The sequence below is a fragment of the Colius striatus genome, chromosome 1, assembly GCF_028858725.1.
Source record: "Colius striatus isolate bColStr4 chromosome 1, bColStr4.1.hap1, whole genome shotgun sequence".
In the NCBI taxonomy this organism is placed as follows: domain Eukaryota; kingdom Metazoa; phylum Chordata; class Aves; order Coliiformes; family Coliidae; genus Colius; species Colius striatus.
Window position 1 is genome coordinate 156,207,512 of NC_084759.1, and position 24,058 is coordinate 156,231,569.

At 42.0% G+C, this 24,058-nt stretch overlaps 2 protein-coding genes across 15 annotated transcripts; both read right to left on the reverse strand.

Annotated features, from left to right (window-relative positions):
- SMCO3 (single-pass membrane protein with coiled-coil domains 3) lies at nucleotides 1-12,256 on the reverse strand. Of its 14 annotated transcripts, none has more exons than XM_062014598.1 (6): nucleotides 11,541-12,256; nucleotides 9,510-10,236; nucleotides 8,436-8,711; nucleotides 3,661-4,222; nucleotides 3,097-3,352; nucleotides 2,509-2,782 (listed from the first exon to the last, which is right to left on the reverse strand). In XM_062014598.1, the coding sequence occupies exons 1-3, from the start codon at nucleotides 11,589-11,591 to the stop codon at nucleotides 8,617-8,619; spliced, it is 873 nt and encodes a 290-aa protein (XP_061870582.1). In that variant the 5' UTR covers nucleotides 11,592-12,256; the 3' UTR covers nucleotides 2,509-2,782; nucleotides 3,097-3,352; nucleotides 3,661-4,222; nucleotides 8,436-8,616. The 14 variants fall into 14 exon arrangements, with proteins under 14 accessions (XP_061870628.1, XP_061870636.1, XP_061870608.1 ...); XM_062014583.1 differs by having other exon boundaries at nucleotides 3,661-4,810; XM_010209110.2 differs by lacking the exon at nucleotides 3,661-4,222.
- A 2,817-nt stretch (nucleotides 12,257-15,073) lies between these two features.
- BGLAP (bone gamma-carboxyglutamate protein) lies at nucleotides 15,074-21,547 on the reverse strand. Its single transcript, XM_062014704.1, has 4 exons — nucleotides 21,259-21,547; nucleotides 19,394-19,429; nucleotides 16,371-16,440; nucleotides 15,074-15,416 (listed from the first exon to the last, which is right to left on the reverse strand). The coding sequence occupies exons 1-4, from the start codon at nucleotides 21,530-21,532 to the stop codon at nucleotides 15,287-15,289; spliced, it is 510 nt and encodes a 169-aa protein (XP_061870688.1). The 5' UTR covers nucleotides 21,533-21,547; the 3' UTR covers nucleotides 15,074-15,286.
- Nucleotides 21,548-24,058: the final 2,511 nt, after the last annotated feature.

Below are 24,058 nucleotides of genomic sequence, written 5' to 3' on the forward strand. Positions count from 1 at the left end.
TTAATTCAGGTACAATTTATTCATTCTTACATTACTTTTTTTTTTTTCCAAAGATCAAAGCAAAAAACCCCCAAACCATAGCTTATTAGAGCGAGAGACTGCAGAGCATGTGCTTGCTTCCAGCTTTGTTTTTTAAATCTGAAAAATAAGGACATTTTGTAGCACATTGGGAAATGCAGAATCTGAGCATGTGCCTGGCAGTCCCACATTGATGGGACTGAGTAAGGCACTTGAAAATAAATTTAGTGCCTTAATAGGGCCGTAATCCTGCATTGAATTGACAGAGCAGCAACTGTGCACAGAAATATTTACCTGTGGGCTGGAGGGAGCAGGGCAGAAGAAGTTATTTACAGCCAAGTATGCCTGGAAAACTACAGATGGTTTCTCTCAGCTGTGAGACAAAGTTGTATTTGCCTGTAGGCCATGCTTCTCTTAGCTGCTAATCTGCAGGGATTAAAGTTTATTTAGAGAAGATCTCTGGCTGGCTCCTTAGGCAGGGATGCGGCAGGAAATAGCAGTTAAACACGCTTCAACTAGTCCTTGTAAGCACTTTAATGAACAGAGAATCCAACCTATTTGATTTGGCACTAATCCACACAAAGAATTTGGCAGTCACAGCTGTCCTGATGAGCCCTCCAGAGGAAGACACGGACTGGTTTGTTGAAATTGTTTTTCTCCCATTATGTTGTCATCTTTGATGAAGAAACACAGAGAAAAATCACACCTTCTCAGCATTGCTGCTCCAGCAGTGGATATTGTTGTCACTATCATGAATTACAGTTCAAAGTTATCTACAATGCATTCCAGAAAACAGATGAAGGAAAGATATGACGTATTTGAAGTGTTCCTTCCTAGACGCATCTATAAGTATTTCCCTATGAAGAGATTTCAGTGACAATTCCCTGATCTGTCGCATCTCTTGCTCTGATGACACTAATAAGAAAAAAGCCATCAGTAGGTCGTTTACCACAATGAATCAAAAAGGTTTCTGCAGGAGTAGCTGCTGCAGATGCTGTCACAGCAGGAGAGACAACTCTGACTTCATTCACTGGACCTGCTGTCTCACCAAAGAAGTCACTTCATGTATTGCATGCTGGTACTTTTCTGAGGCTGCCTTAAACTCAGCCAGGTGCTTCTCATAGCTTCTCACAGCCATCAGGAGCTGATTCCTCTCCACAGCTCCCAGAATGGCATGGAGAATCATTTCAATGCCGAGCCCAAGAATGGTGATGCTGATTCCTCCAAGAACAGATGCCCCAATCTGTGCAAGGAGACTCACAAGCTTGCTCACAGTGAGAGTTATAAGATTGGAGCTAAGCAGCTTGATAGCTACCATCTCAGCTGTTGAAGTTGCTTCTCCAAGAACAATGGAAAAAACTTTATGGGCTATTGCAATTTTCTCTAACTCAGGCTCTTTGATGTCATATAGCTTCTGGTACAGCACAGGCTCTAGCTTTTCCTTCATGTCACTATCAATCTTCTGTACCTGCTGCTGAATCTCACTCATGGCTTCAATGATAAGGTCACAGTTTTCCTTGACGGTGCCGCTTGCTCTCATCTGAACATGGGCAATGGTACAGCCCAGGTGTTCATTCAGCACTCCAGCCAGTTCATTTGTTGCACGGAAATTTGTGGACATGCAGTCGAGCAGTTCCTGGTGCAGATGGATCAATTCTTGCCTTCTCTTGGGGTTATCTGGGTAAAGGAGGTCACTCAATGCCATTTTTCAGAAATAGGCTGCTTCAAGAGAGAAAAGAAATCTCTTAATGTGTTCATCTTAAAGAGCAATGAAATGTCCTTTGTCTCTGCCTCACTCATTGCTTTTATACTCAGCAAGTCAAATCCCAAGACATAGTTTTTAAGTGCAGAAATCTTAGTTCTTGTTTTGGATCTTTAGCCAAATGGTTGGAAAGAGGCCTTATGAGACATTGGACACACTCAGAGCAACCAAAATAGCTAGCAAAACATGTAATCAGCAGATTGGTAAAATGAACATGGATCAGTCTTCACCTTGGAAACTGAAGACAGTAAAAGCTGAACTAGTTCACTAAAACCCAGAACAATCTAATCTAATCTAAGCAAAATCTAATGTAAGATGTGGAAACAAAAGGCCTGTTCTAGACACACTTTTGTATCAGCCTATTTTTTTCAGTTTGTGGCATCTGATTTTTTAAACAACTATGGTGGAGTGGGCACAGTCTGTATCACCATAAGGCAGTTTTATGCCAGGATTGCTTATTTCTCTTCACATTCAACAGAAAAAGTTACTACATAAGCAATCTGTTCTTACACTAATGAACTTGCTCTTGGGAATTCGTAGAGAATAATACAATCATCTATAATAAACTCATTCTAACCTTTGCCACCTTACAGCACAAAATATCACTTCTTTGATTACCCCTCCCCCTGAACACTTGTGTCTAACCCTTATGGCTACCATTCTTCTCTGAACTGTCAGTAGTTTGCATGCAAAAGGACATATTTAATACATTTTTCTTCATTACCTACACATCAATATGCAGAGTCCAAAGTGACTGAGTTGTCAGTGATCACGGCGTTACTCTTCATCACTAAAGTTCTGTAATCCGTGACACTTCCCTTTAGTCCCTCACCAGCTGACTTTGCACATCTGTCTTTGCAACAGGGGTAAACTATGAATGAGTAGAATGACTCCTTTCCTTGTTGGTACTTTTGCGTTCTCAGCCCTCTCATTGCAAATCTGGGCCACTTTTATGCAGTGCTTCATATTTTTCCAATATAAATCTCTTCTTGCTGTTGGTACCTACATATCACAGTTATAGCAACAAATAGATATGTGTAGAGGAATAGTTAGATTTTTCTTTTTAAAAAGATACCTCTCTGTCATTTTGGCCCTTTGTAGTTCGTGCATTATCTGCTAACTGGAAGTCATCTGATGCTGACCCAGCTGTATTTTGCTGAACACACCCTCCCCCACAAGATCACTGTAGAAAACCAGAGTGATTTCAACAGTGCCCTAGCCAGCTTTTAGTCTCAATGTTGAAATACAAGCCAGTCTGAAGAGAATTTTTCCCACAGTTATTTACACAGCACTGTACATTTCTTTCAGCCACTTACCTTGCAGCTCTGTCAAAGGAATAAACTCTTTAATATATCTTTCTTTTTCTTCAAGCTGAAGGGCAGAAAATCTGTACACACTAAAGGTTTGAGATTTTCAGGAAACATAAAGTCACATCAGAGCAAGTAATGATTTCATACCAGTCTTGCCTCAGAGCTGTTGCTGGCTTGCTCTCTGATTCAGTGTGATATTAGATCCTTGCTATTCCAGGGATGTTTTGTTGAAAGGTCATTTGTTCTTCCTGATTTGTAGAAACTGAGAAGACAAAATGTTCTAAGAGGAATGGCACTTCAACAAACATTTTGTTAGACAGGTGTGGAGGAGACTTTTAGCATCTATTATTTATGCATGATTATTTCAGCTTCCCATAACTGCTCTAGTCTCATTATTGTCTCATAATGATAAAATTAGCTTTTACTCTTCACATTAACACATCTGACAGTTTTTATATATGCTTTCTAGAGTTAAGCAGGCCACATATATTTCCATAGTTCAGACTATTTCTCCAGCTCCAGGGAGATTTTCTCCATTAGCTTTTCCAAACAAACATTTAGACTGCCTACCTGATTTTGTCTGAGTGCTCCTGCAATCAGCTGAAATGTGTATAGGAGGGTGACTACATCCTCTTTCCCCTGTGTTCCTCTGGTGCTTTCCAGCAGCATGTGATGAGTTAGGGATCCAGAGGCTGGGCTTCAGTGAGGTCCTGTTGCCTGCCTGCCTGTCATTAATTCTATCGTGTGATGTTTACCCAGATTCATCCAATTTTCTTCCTCCTTTCCCCTTTTAATTTTAATAGATTTCAGTTTATTTCATGCTAGTTCCCAATTGTTAGATCCTTCTAAGACCTTCTGTTCCTGGAGAGAATAGATACAGCATGAAGACTTCTGCCTGATGCCAAAGGTATTGTCACAGGCACCTACAGCCATGACTTAAAGAGGATGGTATTATTTGCCACTCTCAGAACATAAAATATGTAGGATAGCATTTTTCATTCATGCAGATGCAAGACTAGGTTTTAAACTTAAGTGTTTACATTTATATTGTTTATAAGTATAAACAATAAGCACTAATACTTACAGCTAATTACTGAAATAATGAATGGTTGCCAAGACTGGTTTTATATTCCTGTGAATGATGGAAGAAAAGTTTAACAGTCCCACACAAATAGAAAAAATAGATATCACAGACAGTGAAAACAGGCTTTGTCTGTCCCAGCAAAACAAGCTGGTACTTCTGCCTTCATCCAAGCTAGATATCTTGCATGTCTGATCCTTAGAAAGATAGACCTATTGCTCACTATGCTCTGATCATGATGAATTCTGCCTCCTCAGTAGAGAATGTTTGAGTTCATAGATGAAAGTAAAAGATCAGGCATAAAATGAATACTCTGCAATTGCCAGCTTGTTTTCCTCTCAAAGCTGAGCTACTGTGTTCAACTCAGAGACAGACTACCAAACTCCTCTTGTTTTCAGAGCTGTAGGCATGAGACAATGAGTACTAATGATTTCACTATTATATTTCTGCAACCGTCAATAGTTGTGACTCCTGTTATTAACTGAGAATGCCATGTAGTCCTGAAATACTTCTTTCAGTATTGGACTGAACTGAATTGATCAGGCTGGCAGCTGCTTCTGTGTCACATTCTGTAGGCTGGAAAATGATTTCAGGTCTTCAAGGTTTGCAGAGGATGCAAATTCTTGTTTTCTGGAGCCTCTATCGTTTGGAAGAGTACAGAAGAAACAATAAGCAAGCGGTTTTGTTCCTACTTTACTCTGGGCCTTTAGAGAAGATTAATGGCAATTGTTTCAGACCTATTAAGTTTGAGGAAAGGACTTCATCTGGAGGGCCTGTCACTCCTCTTTGTTGCAATTTGCTAGGTACCCTCCTCTGATGCCACGTGAGTTGAAGAAGTGGAATAGATTCCCAGAGCCAGCTAACTCTGTCAGAGCAGCAGTGGCGGCTAAAGTCAGTTTTGCCATTTCACACAATTTCAGGCCACTTTTTCTATGGGAAGGGAGAGGAGAAAGAGACAGAGGGCCGAGCTGAGCACAGAGAGAAAAGTCTTAAAAGTATTAATTGGGATGTGAAGCTGCAGCTGCTTGGACACATCTAACTGCACATCTAACCACAGCAATGTCTGATGAAACATGTCTACTACAACCAGTCTGGCTTTCCAGGGCTCTAACAAAGCAAAGACAACATCAGGAGAAGTCCCTCAGCCATGTGCTGTCTCAGGACTGTACCTGCAGTTAGCCTTGGGAGAACTCCTAGGTGCAAACAGAAGGACATAACTTCCTTAGCAGTCAAAAGAGTAGCAAGATGAGAACCCAAGCAGGGTACAATGTTTTGTGCTTTCACCTTTCAAGGGATGGTTGCAACACCTAGCTGCTGTATGAAGGGATAGATATGAGTCACTTCACAGGAAACTGTAGCCTGACAAAATGTTTCATTACTTTATCTCCAGTTGCTTTATCTCTTGAATGTAGATGTCTGATGTATTTGCTGTGTCTATTCACCCCATCCCCAAAATGTGAATTTAATTCTGGATAGACCTACCAGTATCTACGAACTAAAGGATTAGAGTTCTAAGGACAATGTAAAGTAGTTTGTAATACTGCTTTCAGAAATATAACATTCTAGCTGAAAATATATCCAGTTTTATTCCTCTATATCTTCTGAATTTCCTCTGTTTGTTTTTCAGAGTCAGATCTCATTCCAGAAATGTTAGCCTGCCTTGGTTTTAAGAGTGATAAAGAAAGGCTGGTCATGGCCTGCCAGAATCTGCATGACTTAGTGTACATCTATGTCTCTTCAGCGAACAAAATATTCCGACTCCTCAACACACAGCTTGGCACCAATTTCCCCATCATGTCAGTAAAAGAAAACTTGAGCATTAAAGACAATCTGCAGCTCCTGGTCAGTGCTTTGAAAGAGGTGCAAACCAGTATAGAAACAAAAGACAAAGATGTGTGGGAAAGCATCAGCCACAGTTTGCATGCTAAAGTTGGTGGTCCCATCACTTCCCTGCAGGACAAGACTGCTGCAGTAAAGGAATTTTATGAAAATTACAAGGGAGTTGTAGAAAGCAACATAGGTGTACTCATTGCAGTGATGTTGAAACATGAGAATGTCCCCAACACAGTAGAGTCTGCTGTTCATCAGTTATTGAGTTCGCCTGCCTTATCCCTCCAAGTATCAGAACTTCTCATGGACCACTCTGATATTGTGAAGATGCTGCAACAAGAGCAGACACTGAGTGCCACGGAAGGCAGCTCCTCCTTGGCTGGAACATCACACTTTTCACTTCCTGGTTTCCAACAGGCTAGCCTTCAAGGACACAGATCCATAAAGAAAAACCTGAAAGTAGCAGCTGACAACTCAGAGGAAGTTTTCAGTGTGCTGAAGCCACCTTGTGAAGGATTCCAAACCTTTGTTAAAATGCTTGAAGCCTTTGTACCCCAGCAATAACACATAATCAGCAAGAGATATAAATGTGCTGATGTGACAGAAATCTATCTTGGTTCCTGTAATTCTTACATAGAAAAGAGTTTATGCATGTTTGAACACAAATGCAAGAGGTACCTTCAGCAGCTGCTTCTAAAGTTTTTATTCTTTTTTGAAATCTGGGCTTAATATCTTTGATCATTTAGGGATCAAAATCAAGTCCTGACAACTTATTATTTGAAATCACTGGTAAACCAAGAGCAATGAGAAAGCTACATGAAATATAGATAGAAAACAAGATAATAGTAAAATAATTCCGTATTAAATCTGATTTAGCTGCTTGGGCAAGTGTGTTACAGTATTTCAGGGGCAGTAGTTCAGTTTCACAGAAGATGTTACTAGATTTTTGATGATTAGATGATGGCCTCTGCTATTATAGGCTCCTAAATCTAATACACAAGACGCTGAGCCTCCAACTGCTCCATTTAAGCTTTTAAAACCTGAAGACATCAAAATTCCTTAAGTGCCTACGTTTCTAATGCTAATATTTCTCTTGTACCTTTGTTCTGCACCTCTTGCCATAGGATTTTCAAGGGAATGGCAGCAACAAGCTTATATAGAGCTGCTTCGATGATCAAGCAGTTCACACAGGTGCTTTTGTCTGTCCTTGCCTTTAACTGACCATTTGATGAGCAACTTATGCAGTCCTCATATTCAGAAATCTTCTGGATAGCACATTTGTTGCTTAGTTTGGGAAAGGCGATGGTGAACATAAAACTCCAGCTTCCTGCCACGATCAGCAGTGTCTGAAAGCTGAGGTCATTTGTGAAATGTGCCAGTGAGTTTCAGTTTAATTGTTTAATGACTCCACTACAAAGTTAAATCACTATGACTAGTCTTCTTGGACCAGTGAGAGAACCTTTCTGAATGTAGCCTCAGCCCACAACTAGTGTCAGTAGGGATGAGTGACCAGGGGTGGAGAAGCAAGCAAGACATGTTGGAAAGAGGAATTGCAGGAAGAAAATATTTCCTATCATTTCCACACCATATTTTCTTTTGAGGTGGGAAGACTTCATAGCTGTTCTGGCTTGGGTGTCTAAAGTTCCAGAAGTACTAAATTCACATTAAAAAGTGAGAGGAGTCCGTAGCTAAATCATAAGTTCCAGTTCCAATTTGTGATGTTGATTTAACCTCCAGCATTAGACATTGCAGATCAGCAAAGCAGAAAGTCAGGCAAATGAATTTCAGTCACATCTAACACCCATGAAGACAGCAGTGGGCTCCACGGGCTCTCCTTCCTTTCAGCATGGAATGACTAGCACACACTCATCAGTCACTAGATATCTGTTATGAACATGGGATCTGTCTGAGTTTTTCAGAGAAATGACGAAATCCAACATGAAAGCTAAAGATAGGCCTGAAAAGTCTCATAATCCTCTGCTGCTAAGCTCATATCTCAAGGCAGCTTTATGCTTCTGTCTCCCATGTGTGAGACGTGGTCAGTCTGCTTGAGATGAGAATCATAGAATCATAGAACGGTAGGGGTTGGAAGAGACCTTTAGAGATCATCTAGTCCAACCCCCCTGCAGAAGCAGGTTCTATGGCTTTTGTGCATGGAGTCATACAGTGGGGAAAGACACTATGCAGCAGCCACAGATTTTACTGTTCATTGAGACCCTGCACTCAAAGGTGATTTGCAAGGGTGCACAGCTACCCACTCAATTTTACCAGCATGGTCCATCACACGGACAGACTCACTAAAATAAAGCTACTCAAAGATCTGTAAAGAGTACAAAGTCCAACTCTTTCCTGAATGCCTAAGGGAAAAGCTACCTACACTGAAGGATGTCACCAGCCTACTCTTCAGAAAGACTGTACATAGCTGGCTTCCTACCTGCAGGGGTCCAGGGAATGTCTGTTTTGATGCACTAAGTTGAATGCTCCAGTCTCAGATGGAAAGTTGCAGCTGAAAGCAAAGAGAGGACGGTGCCTTTTATAACAACAGAAACTCCAGATACTGATTTCCTGTGGATTCTTCTCACTCGCTATTCAAATGTATGAATCTGGCCCAAAAATCAGTCATTGTGGGCCAAGCACATGAAAACTCCAAATGCAATAGGAAGAACAGCAGAGGCGAGGGCAGTGGAACCACTGTTTTCATATCTTGAAGCTGAAAGAAAGTCAAGAGACCAGTCATTTAAACCTCTTTTGCTGCTTAAAGCTTCCTACACTTGCTAACAGAGCCTTTGCCCAGAAGAGCTGTTTCCTCAGGTCTGCTTACTGCTTTGGCTTAAGTCCAGGCACAAAGTCTCATTCCTGAATAGTTATTTTGCGCTCAAATGTTGTATTGACACACTGCTGCTCAGAGAGACAAAAGAAGGAGTCCTGTATTGGTGGTGGATTCACAGGAGGACAGGTTTGTGGAACAGGCTCAGTGAGGTCTTCCAGCACAGAATAGTTATCTCTGTAGCCAGAATACTCTCAGTGTGTGCTTTGCCAAAGCATATCTTTCCTCCCTTCTGCCACAGGAGAGAGAACACAACTAAAGCAGCAATAATTTTGTTCTGAGGCTTGAAGTGCAGCAGCCTTGCAGGCCACCAGAATAAATATCTGAATTCAAGATGCCTGCAGATCTCATCTGCCTTTGCAGTAGGAATGTTGGGGACCCACATGCTTGCGTCTTGTGACATCCTTGCAATGGCAGATGGGATAAATGGAGGCTGGCAAGAACCCTGAGACCTGCTGTGTATCAGGTGGATTCATCTTTAGTGAGCTGTGGAATGCTTCCAGGTTTCATGACAAACAGATGAAATCTGGGTCGTGTGCCCCTTGTCTGCAAACACAGCGGGCAAGCTACAGATTTGGCCTTGAGTGTGGTCACATGTAGGTGCAGCTGGTGAGGGCTGCTTGGGGCACTTGTGACGAGACTGTTCTACATCTCCCCTGCATGAAAGGCTGTATACAATACCTTGCACGAGCTGGCAGCGGTACTTGCTGTAGTTCCCCACAGAATGCAGGTGCAGCCGGTTACCATGCTGTGTCCGAAAGAAGGTCTTGACAAGGAATACCTCATAAGGGGGAATGAGGACTTCCTTCTCAAATGTGTAGTAAGAAAAGCCTTGCAAAGCTGCTCCCAGGCAAGTTGTCACTGTGAACAAAGTTTCATTCCCAAACTTTTGGGCTTCATTCCAGAGGTGGGAGGTGGAGGTGAAATGGCCAAATCTCACCCTGCTGCCTACCGTGGCCTCAATGTGTAAGTCTTTTACGCCCCTGTGCACCCTGTAGCATTTACGTTTCCCCGTGCTCTCCTTCCTGCTCTGCCATTGCTTCATGATCTGGATAGCTGTCGTTAGGTAAAAGTGAAAATATTTGAAACCGAAGTTGTGTCTGTAGTGCTCTGGAGAGCTTCCTGCTGTAGATGTGGCCCAGTTCAACTGAGAGTACAGGGGAGAGTTCATAGTGTAAGCCATGAGGACTATGGCATGGCTCTCATGCATCTCCCGCAGAAGACCTACAGGGCTCTTTAAGAAAGCTTCCTGAGCATTCTTCCAGAGATTCAAATAGTCCTCGTTAGCAGCTATTTCCTTTTGGAAATAGTCTCCTTGCTCCAGTTCTTCCATCATCTGCTCTCTGCACCCCAGATACTGGTCATCAAAGGAATGCAGAGCCATATCCATCATGAGCTGTGACACAGCCTGCAACATAAAACCAAATGAAGATTAGCATCAGAAGTGTGAACTTCATGTGTATCTCTATGGATTCAAGCCAGTTTTTTCCCTACCCTTTTCTTGTCTCTTTGCCATTATTGTCAGAGCGAGCACAGAGGATAGGAATCTTTGATAACCCCTTCCTGAGCAAACTCAGATTATTGTCCATGCTCCATCTCAGACAAATGCCAGACAGGATGCCAGAGTTGCTATTTTATGTGGATCAGTAGCATTAAAAACTTCAGGAGAGTTTACCCTTCAGACGGTGAGGGTATAGAACCTGTAGGGCAGACCCAAACTCCATTTATTTCAATACTCTGCTCATGATTAGTGAGTGATTTTGAGGAGAGAAAGAGTAAGCAAAACAATGTGCTTGAGACAGTGCAGTCTGAATATGTCTCAGGAGTGAATTTCTTCTTCCTGTTTTGTCACATCTTTTAGATATGTTTTTGATTCCAGAGAACAATGTTCATTTCTACAATATGATAGCACTGCACCAAAACTTTTGGCATCGTCCAGTTTGTTTTAGTGAGTCCAACTGGGATTGCCATGTAAATAAACATTAAACACAGGAGTAGGGCTTTACACAATTGGATACTATAACGGGAAATAGTAATAGATCCTGTCTGTGAAATAGCACACTAATTACCTGCTTCTAGCTTTTCTGATTAATAAAAACCTTGTGTAAGAAAACCTAAGAAATTATGTGAGTTATGACATTGTTCTTCTCGCTTTTTGATCTCCTGGTAGACTAGTCAAGTACTGTAGTCAGTTGACTGTTGAATTCTACAAGTATATATTCACTTCATCTCAAATAGTCAACCCAGACACACAACCAAATTGATAACTTTATTAACCTCTGAAGTTATACTGACCCATAAACTCTACCTGGATTAACTTGATTTCTCCATAGTACTATAATTGCTTTGAGAGAAAGCTGAAAGACAGTCACATTTAACAGAGCAATATTGTCATTTTCACACCAAACAACACAATGCTTTTGTCAGAGCCCCAAATGAGACGTGCTGGAAAATGAGAGGAACAATTCCATGAGATTTACTCACAAACACACCCAGGAAACCATCTGACTTCAAACAGGAGGAAATTCCTCACCAAGTAGTTAAAAGGAATTAGGATAGGTAAGAAATGGAACAGAGCAGCTGAAAGCAGAAGAGTTTAAGCTGAAACCAGAGCTCCTTAAAGAGTGTGTTTCAAATAATAATAAAAAAAGCTTACTTCAGTATTATGAGCAATTTCATAATTTGAAATAAAGAACGTTTATCCCGTCTTACCAGCCTTTGCAAGGAGATCAGCAACAGAAGGCTGGCCAGCAGCATCGGCATCCTAACGTCCACCCAAGACTCTGTAAAGAACCTTGAGCTTAGTAGAGGTCATTTCCACTTGTTTCTTTCCCTTTGTTCTTCAACTGATAAATTCTGCATTTTGTAATTTGTATTCAGGTTTTGATGATGCTTCTTCAACCAAAGATCTTTCACCAGATTCTCACAGCAATTCAGAGGTTGTTAGTCAAATGGACAATTTACTGGTAGAAGTAAGCCCACAGGCCATAAGGAAGGATCTGATTGCACCAGCTCCAGCAAGTATGGCTATCCTTCACCTTGATAGTTCTCTTAATTCCAAGGTATCTGATGTCCTTGTTCTTGTAAAAAGGAAAAAAACCCTCTTGGCTTGGAGAGGCCCTAAAGCAGTTCTCTTCTGAGGAGTGATGTGCGAGGTTGATGTGGAGAGCACTCCCTGGTCAGGAGCTTAAAAAGTTCTTTTAAAGCAGTGCAGAGCCCTGATAAAGCCAACACCGAAATGCAGGGTAGGTTGGGATCCCATCTGGAAGCGGAGATAACGTAACTGTCCTTCTCCTCCTTAGCTTCCCCCAGTTTCTAATAATGTGCTTCCAATTCTACCCTTACACCACTGCAGAGAGACACCTTGCTGAGCTGTTTACTTTGGGTAAACTCAAAATGAGTGTGTAAATATAGGTTCTATACTGAGACCAATCTCTCTGTAGTAGCTCTCTCCTGTCACCCTTCCAAATAATGTCAGTGAATGTCTGAAGCCCCACAGCCTCTGATAAAAACTCTGCATGGGAAAAGAGCCAAGAGGAGGTGTCAGGACCTTGTTCTGACTACAGAGAAGTGAAGTTCATTTTCTGTTGCCTGCTGGTGATAGCTTGGGTGAGGGGGGCACCTGTAAACATAGTGTGATTCCTTGAGAAAAGAGATGTTTGTCCAGCTGTGAACAGAGAGCATTTGCCAAATATTGCTGAAATAGCAAGAGAAATTACAAAAAGGTGTCCTCCTGAGTTGCTTTCAAGGTGATCTGTAACACTGCACCCACTGATGCTTCTAACAATATCTGCAGCCACTGGTAATACAAGATGATAGCATGAGCGATGACTCAAAGTGATTAATGCAGCCTGCCTTGCTTCTCCTTCTCAGAATTGTTCTGTTTTCTTGGGATGAGTTTTATAAAGTGGTCCTTTGACCACTAAAAGTGAATCCGCAGAAGGACTTGTGAATTTATTCAGTGATATCACCTCTTATGTTCACATAGAGATAAAAAGGAGCTAAATGGTGACATGATTCAGTGAAAACTTGACAATTGGGATAAATAGGCCCACTAAAATGTCAATTTAGCTGCATATAATCTAGTTGCAGATTATATCCCTATTTTTACCTTCTGGCCTCTTATTGTATGTTATAGTATGAAGTGAATCAGGAAGAAAGCCCAGTAGGTTTGCATTTTCCAACACTTCAACGCATCGTTAAATACAATAACTTCAATAAATACAATAGCCATAAGATGGCAGCAGAGAATCAGTAGTTGTAATTAGACCTACATTAACCAAGCAAAACTCGAGTTCCTCCTTTCCAGCAGAAAATTTTTAGTGGGATTTGTGCATCCAAATCCTCAAAGGTTGTACTGACTTCATCCCCTATAGACATCTGGTGACACAGAGCAGGTGACATCGTGGAGGCCTTTGTGTGCAACTTCCCTGAAAAAATATTTACTGAATGGAAGAGATAAATATAAACCTAACATAAAGATGCAAATATAGCCAAGAAGTTTGGTTTTCTTTTTGTGAAAACAAAACCAGCAACAAAACTACTACCTTGTTAGCACAGCAGGTATTAGGATTTTGTTAAACCTTTCTCTAGGTTCTTTTCCATCAAAATTTTCACTGCTTTCCATGACCACTTTGTTCAGAGGAGATTTTTGCTGTGAGCAGTGAAACCCTGTCAGTTTATGCCAAGAGAGGAATCAGTCCCAGGTGTTTAACCAAGTCAAGCAGAGGTACTTATTAACTGTCTGCTCCTTGGCCAAGGTCAGCATAGCTGGTGCAAGCCACAGCAGCTTGTCAAATGAGAGATGCTCACACTCACACTGGCAGCCATTTCTGTGGACGCATCCTATGTCTTTCAGAGAAATGCTGAACTCAGTAGATGGTGAATCAGGAAAGCCCAACCCTCCTCTCCCTCACTGTCATGGTGTGCTGGGATCATCACCAGAATTTCAATGTAGTCGCTTCTGAGACACGCTGAGGCAGGAAGGGGAGAAGGAAGCCTCACAATTCTGGATCCTGCTCTTTGGGGTTCATAGGAGCAAACTTTATCTTCTAGGCATCCCTAACCACAGATAAAGGTTGTGTAGAGGAACAGAGAGAAACATCACACCAATCTACTTTACATAAGCAGTATTTATTGCAGTCAGCAGCTGGGGATGACTGCACCAGCTTACATGTAGCCAGAGATGTTCAGTCTCTCAGGTTCCTGAGGGTCAGCAGTTCCTGACCTTGGAGATGGGATCTGCCATCTATCTTTCTTTCCCTAAGGGGAAGGAAAGCTGACTAGGCACATCAAGGGAGGCTGTGCAGAAAGTTGCTAAGGTGTAAAATTCATACCAGAGGGCAGAGTGAAGTAGTGCAGAGGGAAGAGGATATGTATATAAACATACACGCATAGTTTCTTTTAATATATATATGACAGAGATATAAGTTGCCTTGAATATACCAAATGCTGACCCAAATTCAATCCATCCTTAAGTTAATTTCAGTTTTGTTTATTTCATAAAGTTTATTGTTTTGCTTGGGTTTTTTTTGTGGTTTTTTTGGGGGGAAGGAGTTGTGTGTGTTTTTTGTTGGGGTTTTTTTGAGCTGTTTAGATATTTTTACTTTCAAGAGTAAATCTTAAATTATAAGAGAGAAGCAGAATATTCTATTGTTCTGCTTGGCTATATTCAGTTTCACCAGAAATCCAGTTATGACAAACTCAAGAATTCCAAGTCTTTTTTTTATGGACAGTCACTGAATGCAGTTTACAAACAGAAGGGGTTCATAGAAAAGGACTCTTTAAAACACATATTTTGGGATTTATCTGTTGCTGCTCTACAGGCAAGTTTTGTAACAGAATAATTGGAAGAGTGTACCAGAACCTGTTTTCTGTCTATGTAATAGTATTTACACACTTCTATCCTTATAAAAAATCCTGCATTGGCATATATTTAGAGTGATTAAACTACTTGAAAATATTGAACTTTCCCAGTCATTGTATCAGGAGACAACCAATTTGCCTTCTTTCTGGGATCAGAGCCATCACATCTACACACGTCATGATATTGTCCTCCCATAATCCTTCTGCATTTTGTGGAAGAGGACAAAATGTCTTGTTGTGTTTCTAAGGCATACATTGATTTTCTTGAGAGGAATTACAGGCTTTTTCACCTACTGCATCATGGAGATCCAAATGCAAGGAGGTAAGAAAGAGCCTTCTCGATCACTTCTGGTGAAGCTCAAAATACCACAAAAGATGGCTGAAGAGAAACATTTTTAATGAAAGGAAGTAAGCGAACACAAGCTCAACAAGTGAGACAATTATTGCCTTGGCATTCCAGCTGGCTAGGGACATGGTGGAATAAGGCTCCATTCTAGATTTTTTTATTCCTTTCTTCTCACCTACAATCTTCTTTCTCCTGGGGGGGATTCAGAGCGGTCCCAAGCCAAATTAACAAAGTGGCCATCCCATCTTTAGTATCTCCCAAAGAAACGGTTGTAGGCCATGGAAAATCCTATTTGGTCAGAGAGATAGTCACAGGGTGGGTAGTTTTCACAACGCTCATGCATCTGCTCCATTGGACTTTTGTAATACTCAAAGTACCTGGAGTAGACAAAGAGAGAGATGCCACTCTGCAGATTCAGTTGATGCAGTTGGAGAGTTTTCACACCCATGACACTAATATGAGAAGAGCAATTGCCCCAACAAGGGACTTCTCATGGTAAGTTAAACATCCACTTACATGGAGATGGACTGACTCATTAACGCTGGGGAAAGGTTGGAACTGACCACAGCTTAAAGCAGTTACATTTGAGCTTTTATCATCAAAGAAGAACCACAGAAGCAGTTATTGGGTTTTTGTCCCTAGCCTCATTCCCCAGCTACTTAGGAATCTTTTGTTATTGTTGTTACCCATTTATATCTAAATATATATATATATATTTAGATTTAAAATATATATATAAATATTTCTATCTATAAATACCCATTTATCTTTTTTTGCTCCTAGTTTCTGCTCAGTTTCCAACTAGCCACTATTTTCCTTCAGCTTAAGGAGTTTTCTCTTATCATCCTCTCTTCTGTTATTGGCAGCAACACTATCCTCACTCAGCTTTTCTTTTGACACTCTAAGCAAGCCCAAGAACAGCCATTCTGATCTAGCCTCAACCCTGCAAGAGAGCTGTGCTTCCTTTGGAGGGAGCCAGATGCAGCAACCAAGGCTCTGTGATGCTAATTATCCTGGAAACTGAGTCTGGTGACCCTGCAGGGTAGAGTAGCTTCTGATTTGTATCCTGGTGTCCCCATGGCTAGTCCAGATAGCTAGTACTGTCATTCTCCCTGAGAGGAATATCAAAATCCAGCTATGAGCTCTCAGAAATGTATTTATGAAAAAAAAGAACCGTTTATCTATCAATAACTGTCTCCCACAGCCCTTTTGCTTCAACACATGAAGGTAATAACACAGATGTACAACAAATTAATGTCATGTCCTGTTGCTTTCCCACCCTCTCTTCAGAACAGGTGCAGTGTCCAGCTCTCTGACTCATGAATTGTTACCGTTCATACAGGCTGGATCTCTTCTGCCTCTTTACAAAGGCATTGGCAACTTCTTTTTTAATCTTGATACCTATCAAGAGAGGACACAGAAGGTTAGAGTTGCAAGGCCATGGCCTATTAAAAACAGAGACCAGTCTAACCTATGAAAATGGACAGTCTACTCTCTTCACAAGAAGATGACAGACACAAACCAATCTAGTTGCCCATTCATCTCTCCCCAGCCCATTGTCCACTCAAAGCCCAACAGCTGGGCTCCTAACTTGCACATCTACATGAAGCAAGGGCCTTTTCTGTCATAAATTCCATTACCTTACCACACAACATGATCTGAGTCCAGAGCAAATGTGCAGAAAGCAAAGTCATGTCAGCTTAAAGTATGAATAAGGAGAAAATGAAAGGAATGACACCTTCTCTTCCTAACCCACTTAACTTCAGGTCTGTGTTTTGGCTTAGGCCGAGTGATGTGGGATACTGATAACTAGGGCTTAAAATGCTTCTAATGAGCCATAAGCAACAGATGGCACGTGGAAATACCAATGCTGAGATGTACAGGGTTCCATGAAACGTGAAAAGTGTAAAATAACGAGAGTAAACGTCACCCAGGGAGATATACACCCAGGACATGTGAAGATTCTGACATTTAGGTCTTGAAGAACGTAAGAGATCTTTCTACCATCACAGCATTGGCCCTTGGTCTGCACTAACATACTGTGTTAGTGCAGTTACTTATACAAACACCAGGGTGCTGTGGAGCACCCCACAAACAGCAAATAGAGCCACTTCACTCCCCATTCCCAACCAGGGCTCAACACAGCATAGTCTCACTCCATGGGATGGACCCAAACCGGCAGAGGTGTGCACACATGCCAACACACCAGCAATGTGGACAGCTCCAACGATATACATGTTTCAGGAGGGAAAGTAACAAACTGTGAGTGTCACTAAGGGAAAGAAGTTTTCAAGACCTCTGTCTGTGTGGACATGGTAGGATTTGTGCCCTTCACTCATCATGTAGTCATTGAATCATAGAATCATTTCAGTTGGAAAACACATTTAAGATCATTGAGTCCAACCACTAACCTCACACTACCAAGCCAACCACTAAACCATGTTCCTCAGCACCTTAGTTATAACTCTTTTAAATATCCCCAGGGATGGTGACTCCACCACCTCTCTGGGCAGCCTGTGCCAGTGTCTGGCAACCCTCTCAGTGAGAAAGTTTTTACCAGTATCCCATCTAAACGTTCCCTGGTGCAACTTGAGACTGTTTCTCCTATCACTTGTTACTTGAGAGAAGTGACTGAAAACCACCTCACTACATCCTCCTTTCAGGTAACTGTAGAGAGCAAGATCTCTGAGCCTCCTTTTCTCCAGGCTGTACAACCCCAGTTCCCTCAGCCACTCCTCACAGGACTCCAGACTTTGCTGCCCACCTCCAGACACACTCCAGCATCTCAGTGTCCCTCTTGTAGTGAGGGGTATTTGAGATACAGCCTCACAGTACTTGAGATACATCCTCACCAGCATTGAGTACAGGAGTACTATCACCTCCCTGGTCCTGCTGACCACACTATTTCTGATACAAGCCAGGATGCCTTGATTGTTTTGTCCCAAGTGCAGGACCTGGCACTCAGTCTTGTTAGACCTCATACAACTGGCCTCAGCCCATTGATCTAGCCTGTCCAGGTCTCTTCAAACATATCTATGCTCCCACTCAGCTTGGTAACATCCACAAATTTACTGAGAGTGCACTAGATTCCCTCATCAGGTCATTGATAAAGATGTTAAACAGAACAGGCTCCAGCACTGAGCTCTAGGGAACACCACTGGTGACTGGCTGTCAACTGGATTTAACTCTATTCCCCACCACTCTCCGGGCCTGGCCATCCAGACGGCTTTTACCCAGTGAAGAGTAAATTAATCCAAGCCATGGGCAGCCGGTTTCTCCAGGAGGATGATGAGGTAAATGGTGCAAAAGGCTTTACTAAAGTCTAGGTAGACAACATCCACAGCCTTCCTCACTCTCAATAAGTGGGTGGGTCATTGTGGGGTGTTTGACTGTGTGTCTGTTTGGCAGGTGAGAGATGCAACTGCTCTAGCAAGCCAAGGTTTAATCTCGGTCAAAATACTGACTACACAGAAACTGACAGTTAATGAGCTGTTAAGGAACCTTTCCCTGAGAACTCCTCATTTTTTTTCCTCTTTCCTATTCTGTGTTTGTATTGGCTCACTGGAAAAATACCAGCTTTCATGCTCCTCAGTGGTAATGTTATCCTTTAAGGTGTGAAAAGGGAGAAACAGGGGAGAACGAAAGGGATTTTCCACACCAATTTCTTCCAGGATCAGCTTGCTTCAAAAGCTTTGAATATCCAAGGTGTGCAAATCCCTGTTTCTCAAGTGACCTGACAGGAGGGACTACAGCCCTCAGGAGCAGCCAAGGAAGGTACTTTTTTTCAGGATCTCCAGGTTGTGGGATGAGGTAGGGATATCACAGCCTGTCATCATGCAACCCCAGACTGACTGCTCAGCAGATCAGAAAGACTAGTTTCTGGAACTCCTGGGACAGATTCTCTTGACAGTCTGGGGATGTAGCATTCACTTTGGGTAGGTCTCTAAGGCCAGCTCAGAGAAAGAGGGAGACCATCCATGCTGCTTCACCCATATGACCCTGTTTTACCGAGGGCAGATACATCCAGCTGCTAACAACCCGCAGGACTCACATCCTGCCTGGGGGCTGCTGAAAGGTTGTGGAGATGCAGACATCTGTCACACCCAGAGCAATGCTAGGCTGCTGGTGCAGGGGGGCTGACCTCCCTGGTGTCTCCTACCCCCTTGGCTGTGAAAGACAGCCTCTGTCTTTGCTGCAAGTGCTACTGAAGCTCAGGAACTGCAGCACTGAAAGAGCAAAAAGGCAACAGTTAAGACTCAGCATGGTTCTTGTTCATCCATTGAACCTAGAAAGGGGAGAAAGGAGACAGATGCAGGAGAATGGAGCTGAACGTCAGTCACAATGAAATACTCACTGGCAGCGCTGGAAGATTCTGAGGGGCCTTTGGTATCTGGAAGACAGACAGACAGAAAGAAATTTGCTTGTGAGTCAGCTTGTTCTCCTCCACTCTGTAACTGAATCTCTCTGCCTACTGACTGGGTCCAGCTCTTCTCACTTTCCCAGGCCTGTTCCAAAAAGAGTGTTATTAACAGCCACCATTTAGAGACAGACTTCATCATCACAGCAAAATTTACCCATTGTGCCTGGATTTGCTTAATTTCAGCTTCCTCTGAGCCATATTAAGTGACAATAAATATATAACCATTGCAGAATCTGGAGGAAGACCTTCCTCCTTCTCCCTCCTCACACTTGCTAAGAGTAAGGATAGCTAGAGCTAGGAGACATTTGAGCAAAATCCCAAATTTGGACAGAACCTGAAGATAGGTTAGCATCTCTCCTATTTTGGAAAGAAAGACTTCCTTAACTCTGGGGAACCACTGATAAGGAAGAAGAAGAGAACCATAAATACAGAACACTGTTATCACAGTTTTCTGTCTCAGGGTTGAGGTACCTGGCTTGCCAACCCATCCAAGAGAAGTTTCCTTACTGTATTTCTGTGTTCAGTCCTAATCTGAATCCTTAATGTTCCTCATAAACACCCAAGGAAAGTATCCTTTAAGATAAATGGAAGGCCTCTTAATCTTGGCTCTCTCACAATCTTGTGCCCTGTTTCACAATTATTTTTCCTGTCTCATCATACTTTTTTACAACAATACCAGTTCCATCCAAGTTACCAGGTATTTGGAACAAGCCTATTTATTGGCAGAAAGAGGACTCTAGAGGCCAAAAAAATAACAATACTTAAGCAAAAACTTAATGTGAATAGGGCTGCATGTAGTTCTATTTTTAAACAATGCATACGATCCTTGGATGAAAAATAAATAAAGAACTGGATAGGTAAGAAGTTACTCCAAGGACATTAATTATTCTGAAATATAATAATGACTAAAAAAAAAAAAAAGTATATATTATATATACTCAACAGTGAACAAATGAGAAAGAGATTGACAGAAGGAAAAAGCTCATCAAACAAAACATATTTGCCAGTATTGAATCATGACATATCTTAGTCAAGGACTGAAAGAAATTTAACTGCCAATGAGATAATACAGGAAAAGATAGAGCTGTCTCCTGCTCAGCTTCTCTTTTCCTGCTGTAAAGAGAGAACACTTGTTTTCATCAACTATAGAGCTGACACTGCATTACTATCCCTTTGTCATAAGGTCACTGTCCCTAAATCACCTTCAAATATGAAGTACTCTTATTTCAATGGGATAACTCCTGTTTTTTTAACCACCAACAGGAGGCTTTCTCCCTCCAGAAATTCTCCACATCCTGCATTTCCCTGTGAATGAGGGCTTGACTCAGTGTACGTCTCTGATCCTGCAGCACTCCAGGACTGACAGACACAAAATCTTTCTCCCCATGGTCAACATAAACCTGCCTGCATCTCAATCCTCTTACTCAAAAGTGAGCATCCAGCATACGTTTGCCAGTTCACCTAAATGCTAAATTGGTTTATCACTTAAACATAGTCAAATGTTTGAATTCTCTGCTGTAAATCAACGATGCAGTTGCAGGGGTGGGGGGGGGTGGATCAGCGCTGACCAGAGGAAGAAAGCACCTAGTGAGAGATGAGTTTTTCTGTCCTCAAGCCCTCTCTCTTCCGTGACTCTGTCTCTCGGATAGAGGTCTGAAGTTGTGTAATGACCAACAGTTCATCTCCCCTCCCCCCACCCCCCAAAACTGTGCATCTCTCCCAGCTGGACAGAAGGTTGGCGGCAAGCTCTGGGGCTGAGCAACACTCCAGGGAGCCTTCCTGGGCAGATGTCCCCTTACCTTTCTCACAACAGCAGAGTGCTGCCAGGGCCAGAGTCACAATCAGTGGTGTCAACAGCCTCCTCATGTCTTCTTTGGCCGTGCTGGTTTCCCTAACCTCAGAGCTTTCCTGGAGGTTACTGAAATTCTCCGGACTTGCTTTCAGGCAGCTGCTTATATCCTGTAATCGCCTGGAGAGATCGAGGCTCTGGCTTGTGTTTCTATGTCTGAACTCCAAAACAAAGACCATTCTTTGGGCCAGGAGATATTGGGTCCTGGCATTTTTTTCATCCATCTCAGGACTTGTGGCGTTTCCAGAAGATTTTATCTGGAAACTGTTGAAGAAAAACAACTGGATTAAAAAGTCCATCATAAACACGAAAGTCATTCAGCTTCCTGATGGAAAGCCAGGAGAGAGATCAGCACATCCTGAAGTAGAGCAGCACTTTCCATGTTTTTTTCATGACAAAAATCAAATGAGGCTGAACCCAATGGTGACCCTTTTCCCCCACTCCATCCTGAACAGTTCTCCTGAAAGTAAGGAAACTCATGAAACAAATTACATAGGCAGAAGATTTTTGCTTCAGACAGTTTCACCAAATCACTTTGGAGAGGTGAGATTTTTATACTGTTGGGATCTTTGATAGTGTGAGAGAAAGTCTTTCTATTTTCTTCCTGGAAATCTGCCTAGTTTGAAGGCTTTAGTTTGGCTTCTCCTGTCTAAAAATCAAGTAAATCTCTAGATTCCAGAAGTGTTTTATTCTTCAGAACTTGAGTGGCTGTTGTTTACTTGGTATGTCAAGAGCCTTGCATGTACTCTTCTACAGCATTATCTACCAATAATCTCATTCAACTCAAACCCATCATTCAAGTTCCCAAAGTTTGTTTTGCAAACAGCATATGGATCATAACTTCCTCCACCTCATATCCAGTTCTACTCAGTCCTACATGCAGGAGACATGTCCAAAAGTTACAGAATTAAACTCTCAAAGGCTCCCAAGGGCAGTCAGAGCCATTAGGGATGTTTGCTAATCTTTAGAAACACTGCCTTTTAGCTTAGAGAAATTTCAGGATTTGGAGGGGGGAAAAAAGGTATCCACCAAAAGTATCTTAGACAGTGATAGTTTAAAAACAAATAAATCTCTAAAAATAATAGATATTCTAGGAAAGTTATGCTTCCAAAAGGGTACTTAAAAAATATAAATGTATAAATCTAGTAATCCAAACAGATTTATTTATCTTCTCAACTTTTCCCAAACTGCATGTAGTCTCTTAAACGTGTCTAGTGATTGCTGACACTAACAAAATCCCGCAGAAATTTTTGGCATTATTCACTATTTATAGTAGTAATCTTGAGGATGGAATCACAAGATATTTCTGGACACAGACCCAGACGGCACTAGTCCTGTGCCTTCTGTTTTGGTAGTGTCACCGTGTCAAGTCAAACCCAGACATTGGAGACTTGTTGACTTTAGGGTATGAAACTTTTGCTCCAATTGGTGCTCATAAGATTCACCCACTTAGGAATATGCAGAGCAGTGTGGGCGTGAATATACCTAATCCATATGGCTTTTTTCTTTCCTTTAAATTTGTTTGTCTCTCATTTTTTCCATTGGAAAAAATTGAGCAATTGTCAGGGTAGATTTTCCTATCAGAAGTGTTTTCAATAAATAGATCATATTTCTTTCCAAAACTTCATTTTCAAATGTGGCAAGGCCTTGAAGGGTGTTTTGGAATACACGTGTTTCTAATGTGGCAGGTGGATTTAGCTATAGACTTAAGTTCACAGATTAGTCAACAGTTTGATAGTTCATACGTCAGCCTTTGATAGCATGCCATGAATCTTTCCTATTGATATAATTTTCAGGTACCTTGGAAGTCTGGAGATGTGAGTATTGAAATCAACGGTGCTGAGCTGAGATAGATGTTTTGTCTCCTACATTGGCATCCTGGCTTGTATCAGAGAGTGGCCAGCAGGACCAGGGAAGTGATTGTCCCCCTGCACTCAATGCTGGTGAGGCTGTACCTCAAATACTGTGTTCAGTTTTGGGCCCTTCACAAAAAATAAAGCCACTGAAGTGCTGGAGTGTGTCCAGAGATGGGCAATGAAGCTGGTGAAGGGTCTGGAGAACAAGTCCTAAGAGGAGCAGCTGAGGGAACTGGGGTTGTTCAGACTGGAAAAAGGGAGGTTCAGACGAGACCTTATTGCTCCCTACAACTACCTGAAAGGAAGTAGCAGTGAGGTGGCTTTCAGTCTCTTTTCCTATGTAATGAGTGATAGGACAAGAGGAAATGGCCTCAAGTTGTGCCAAGAAAGGTTTAGATGGGATACTAGGAAAAACTTCTTCTCTGAGATGGTTGTTAGACATTGGAACAGGCTGTCCAAGGAGGTGTTGGAGCCTCCATCCCTGGGGATATTTAAAAGAGATGTAGCTGAGGTGCCGAGGGACATGGTTTAGTGATGGGCTTGACAGTGGGAAGTTCGTTGTTGGACTCAATGATCTTAAAGGTATTTTCCAAACAAAACAATTATATGATTCTACATATCCCACACCAAGGAGTGTCAGAGCTGCCCAGAGCAGCATTGAATTCTTGGACATGTCAGAACTGGTGCCTCTTGGCCTGGGGACGGGCTTTATGAGGTGTTTTGGTTCTGGTGGTGGTGACAACCTTACAGCAGTGATGCTCGCTCCTTAACAGGATGAGAGGTCTCAGCAACCTGTGCACTGGGTCAGGCCACATCTTGGTTTCAAACCAGTTAAGAGCAGTAAAATGAAATTGTTCTAGGTGAACAAAGTTGGGCTTGACACCAAACAGCAAG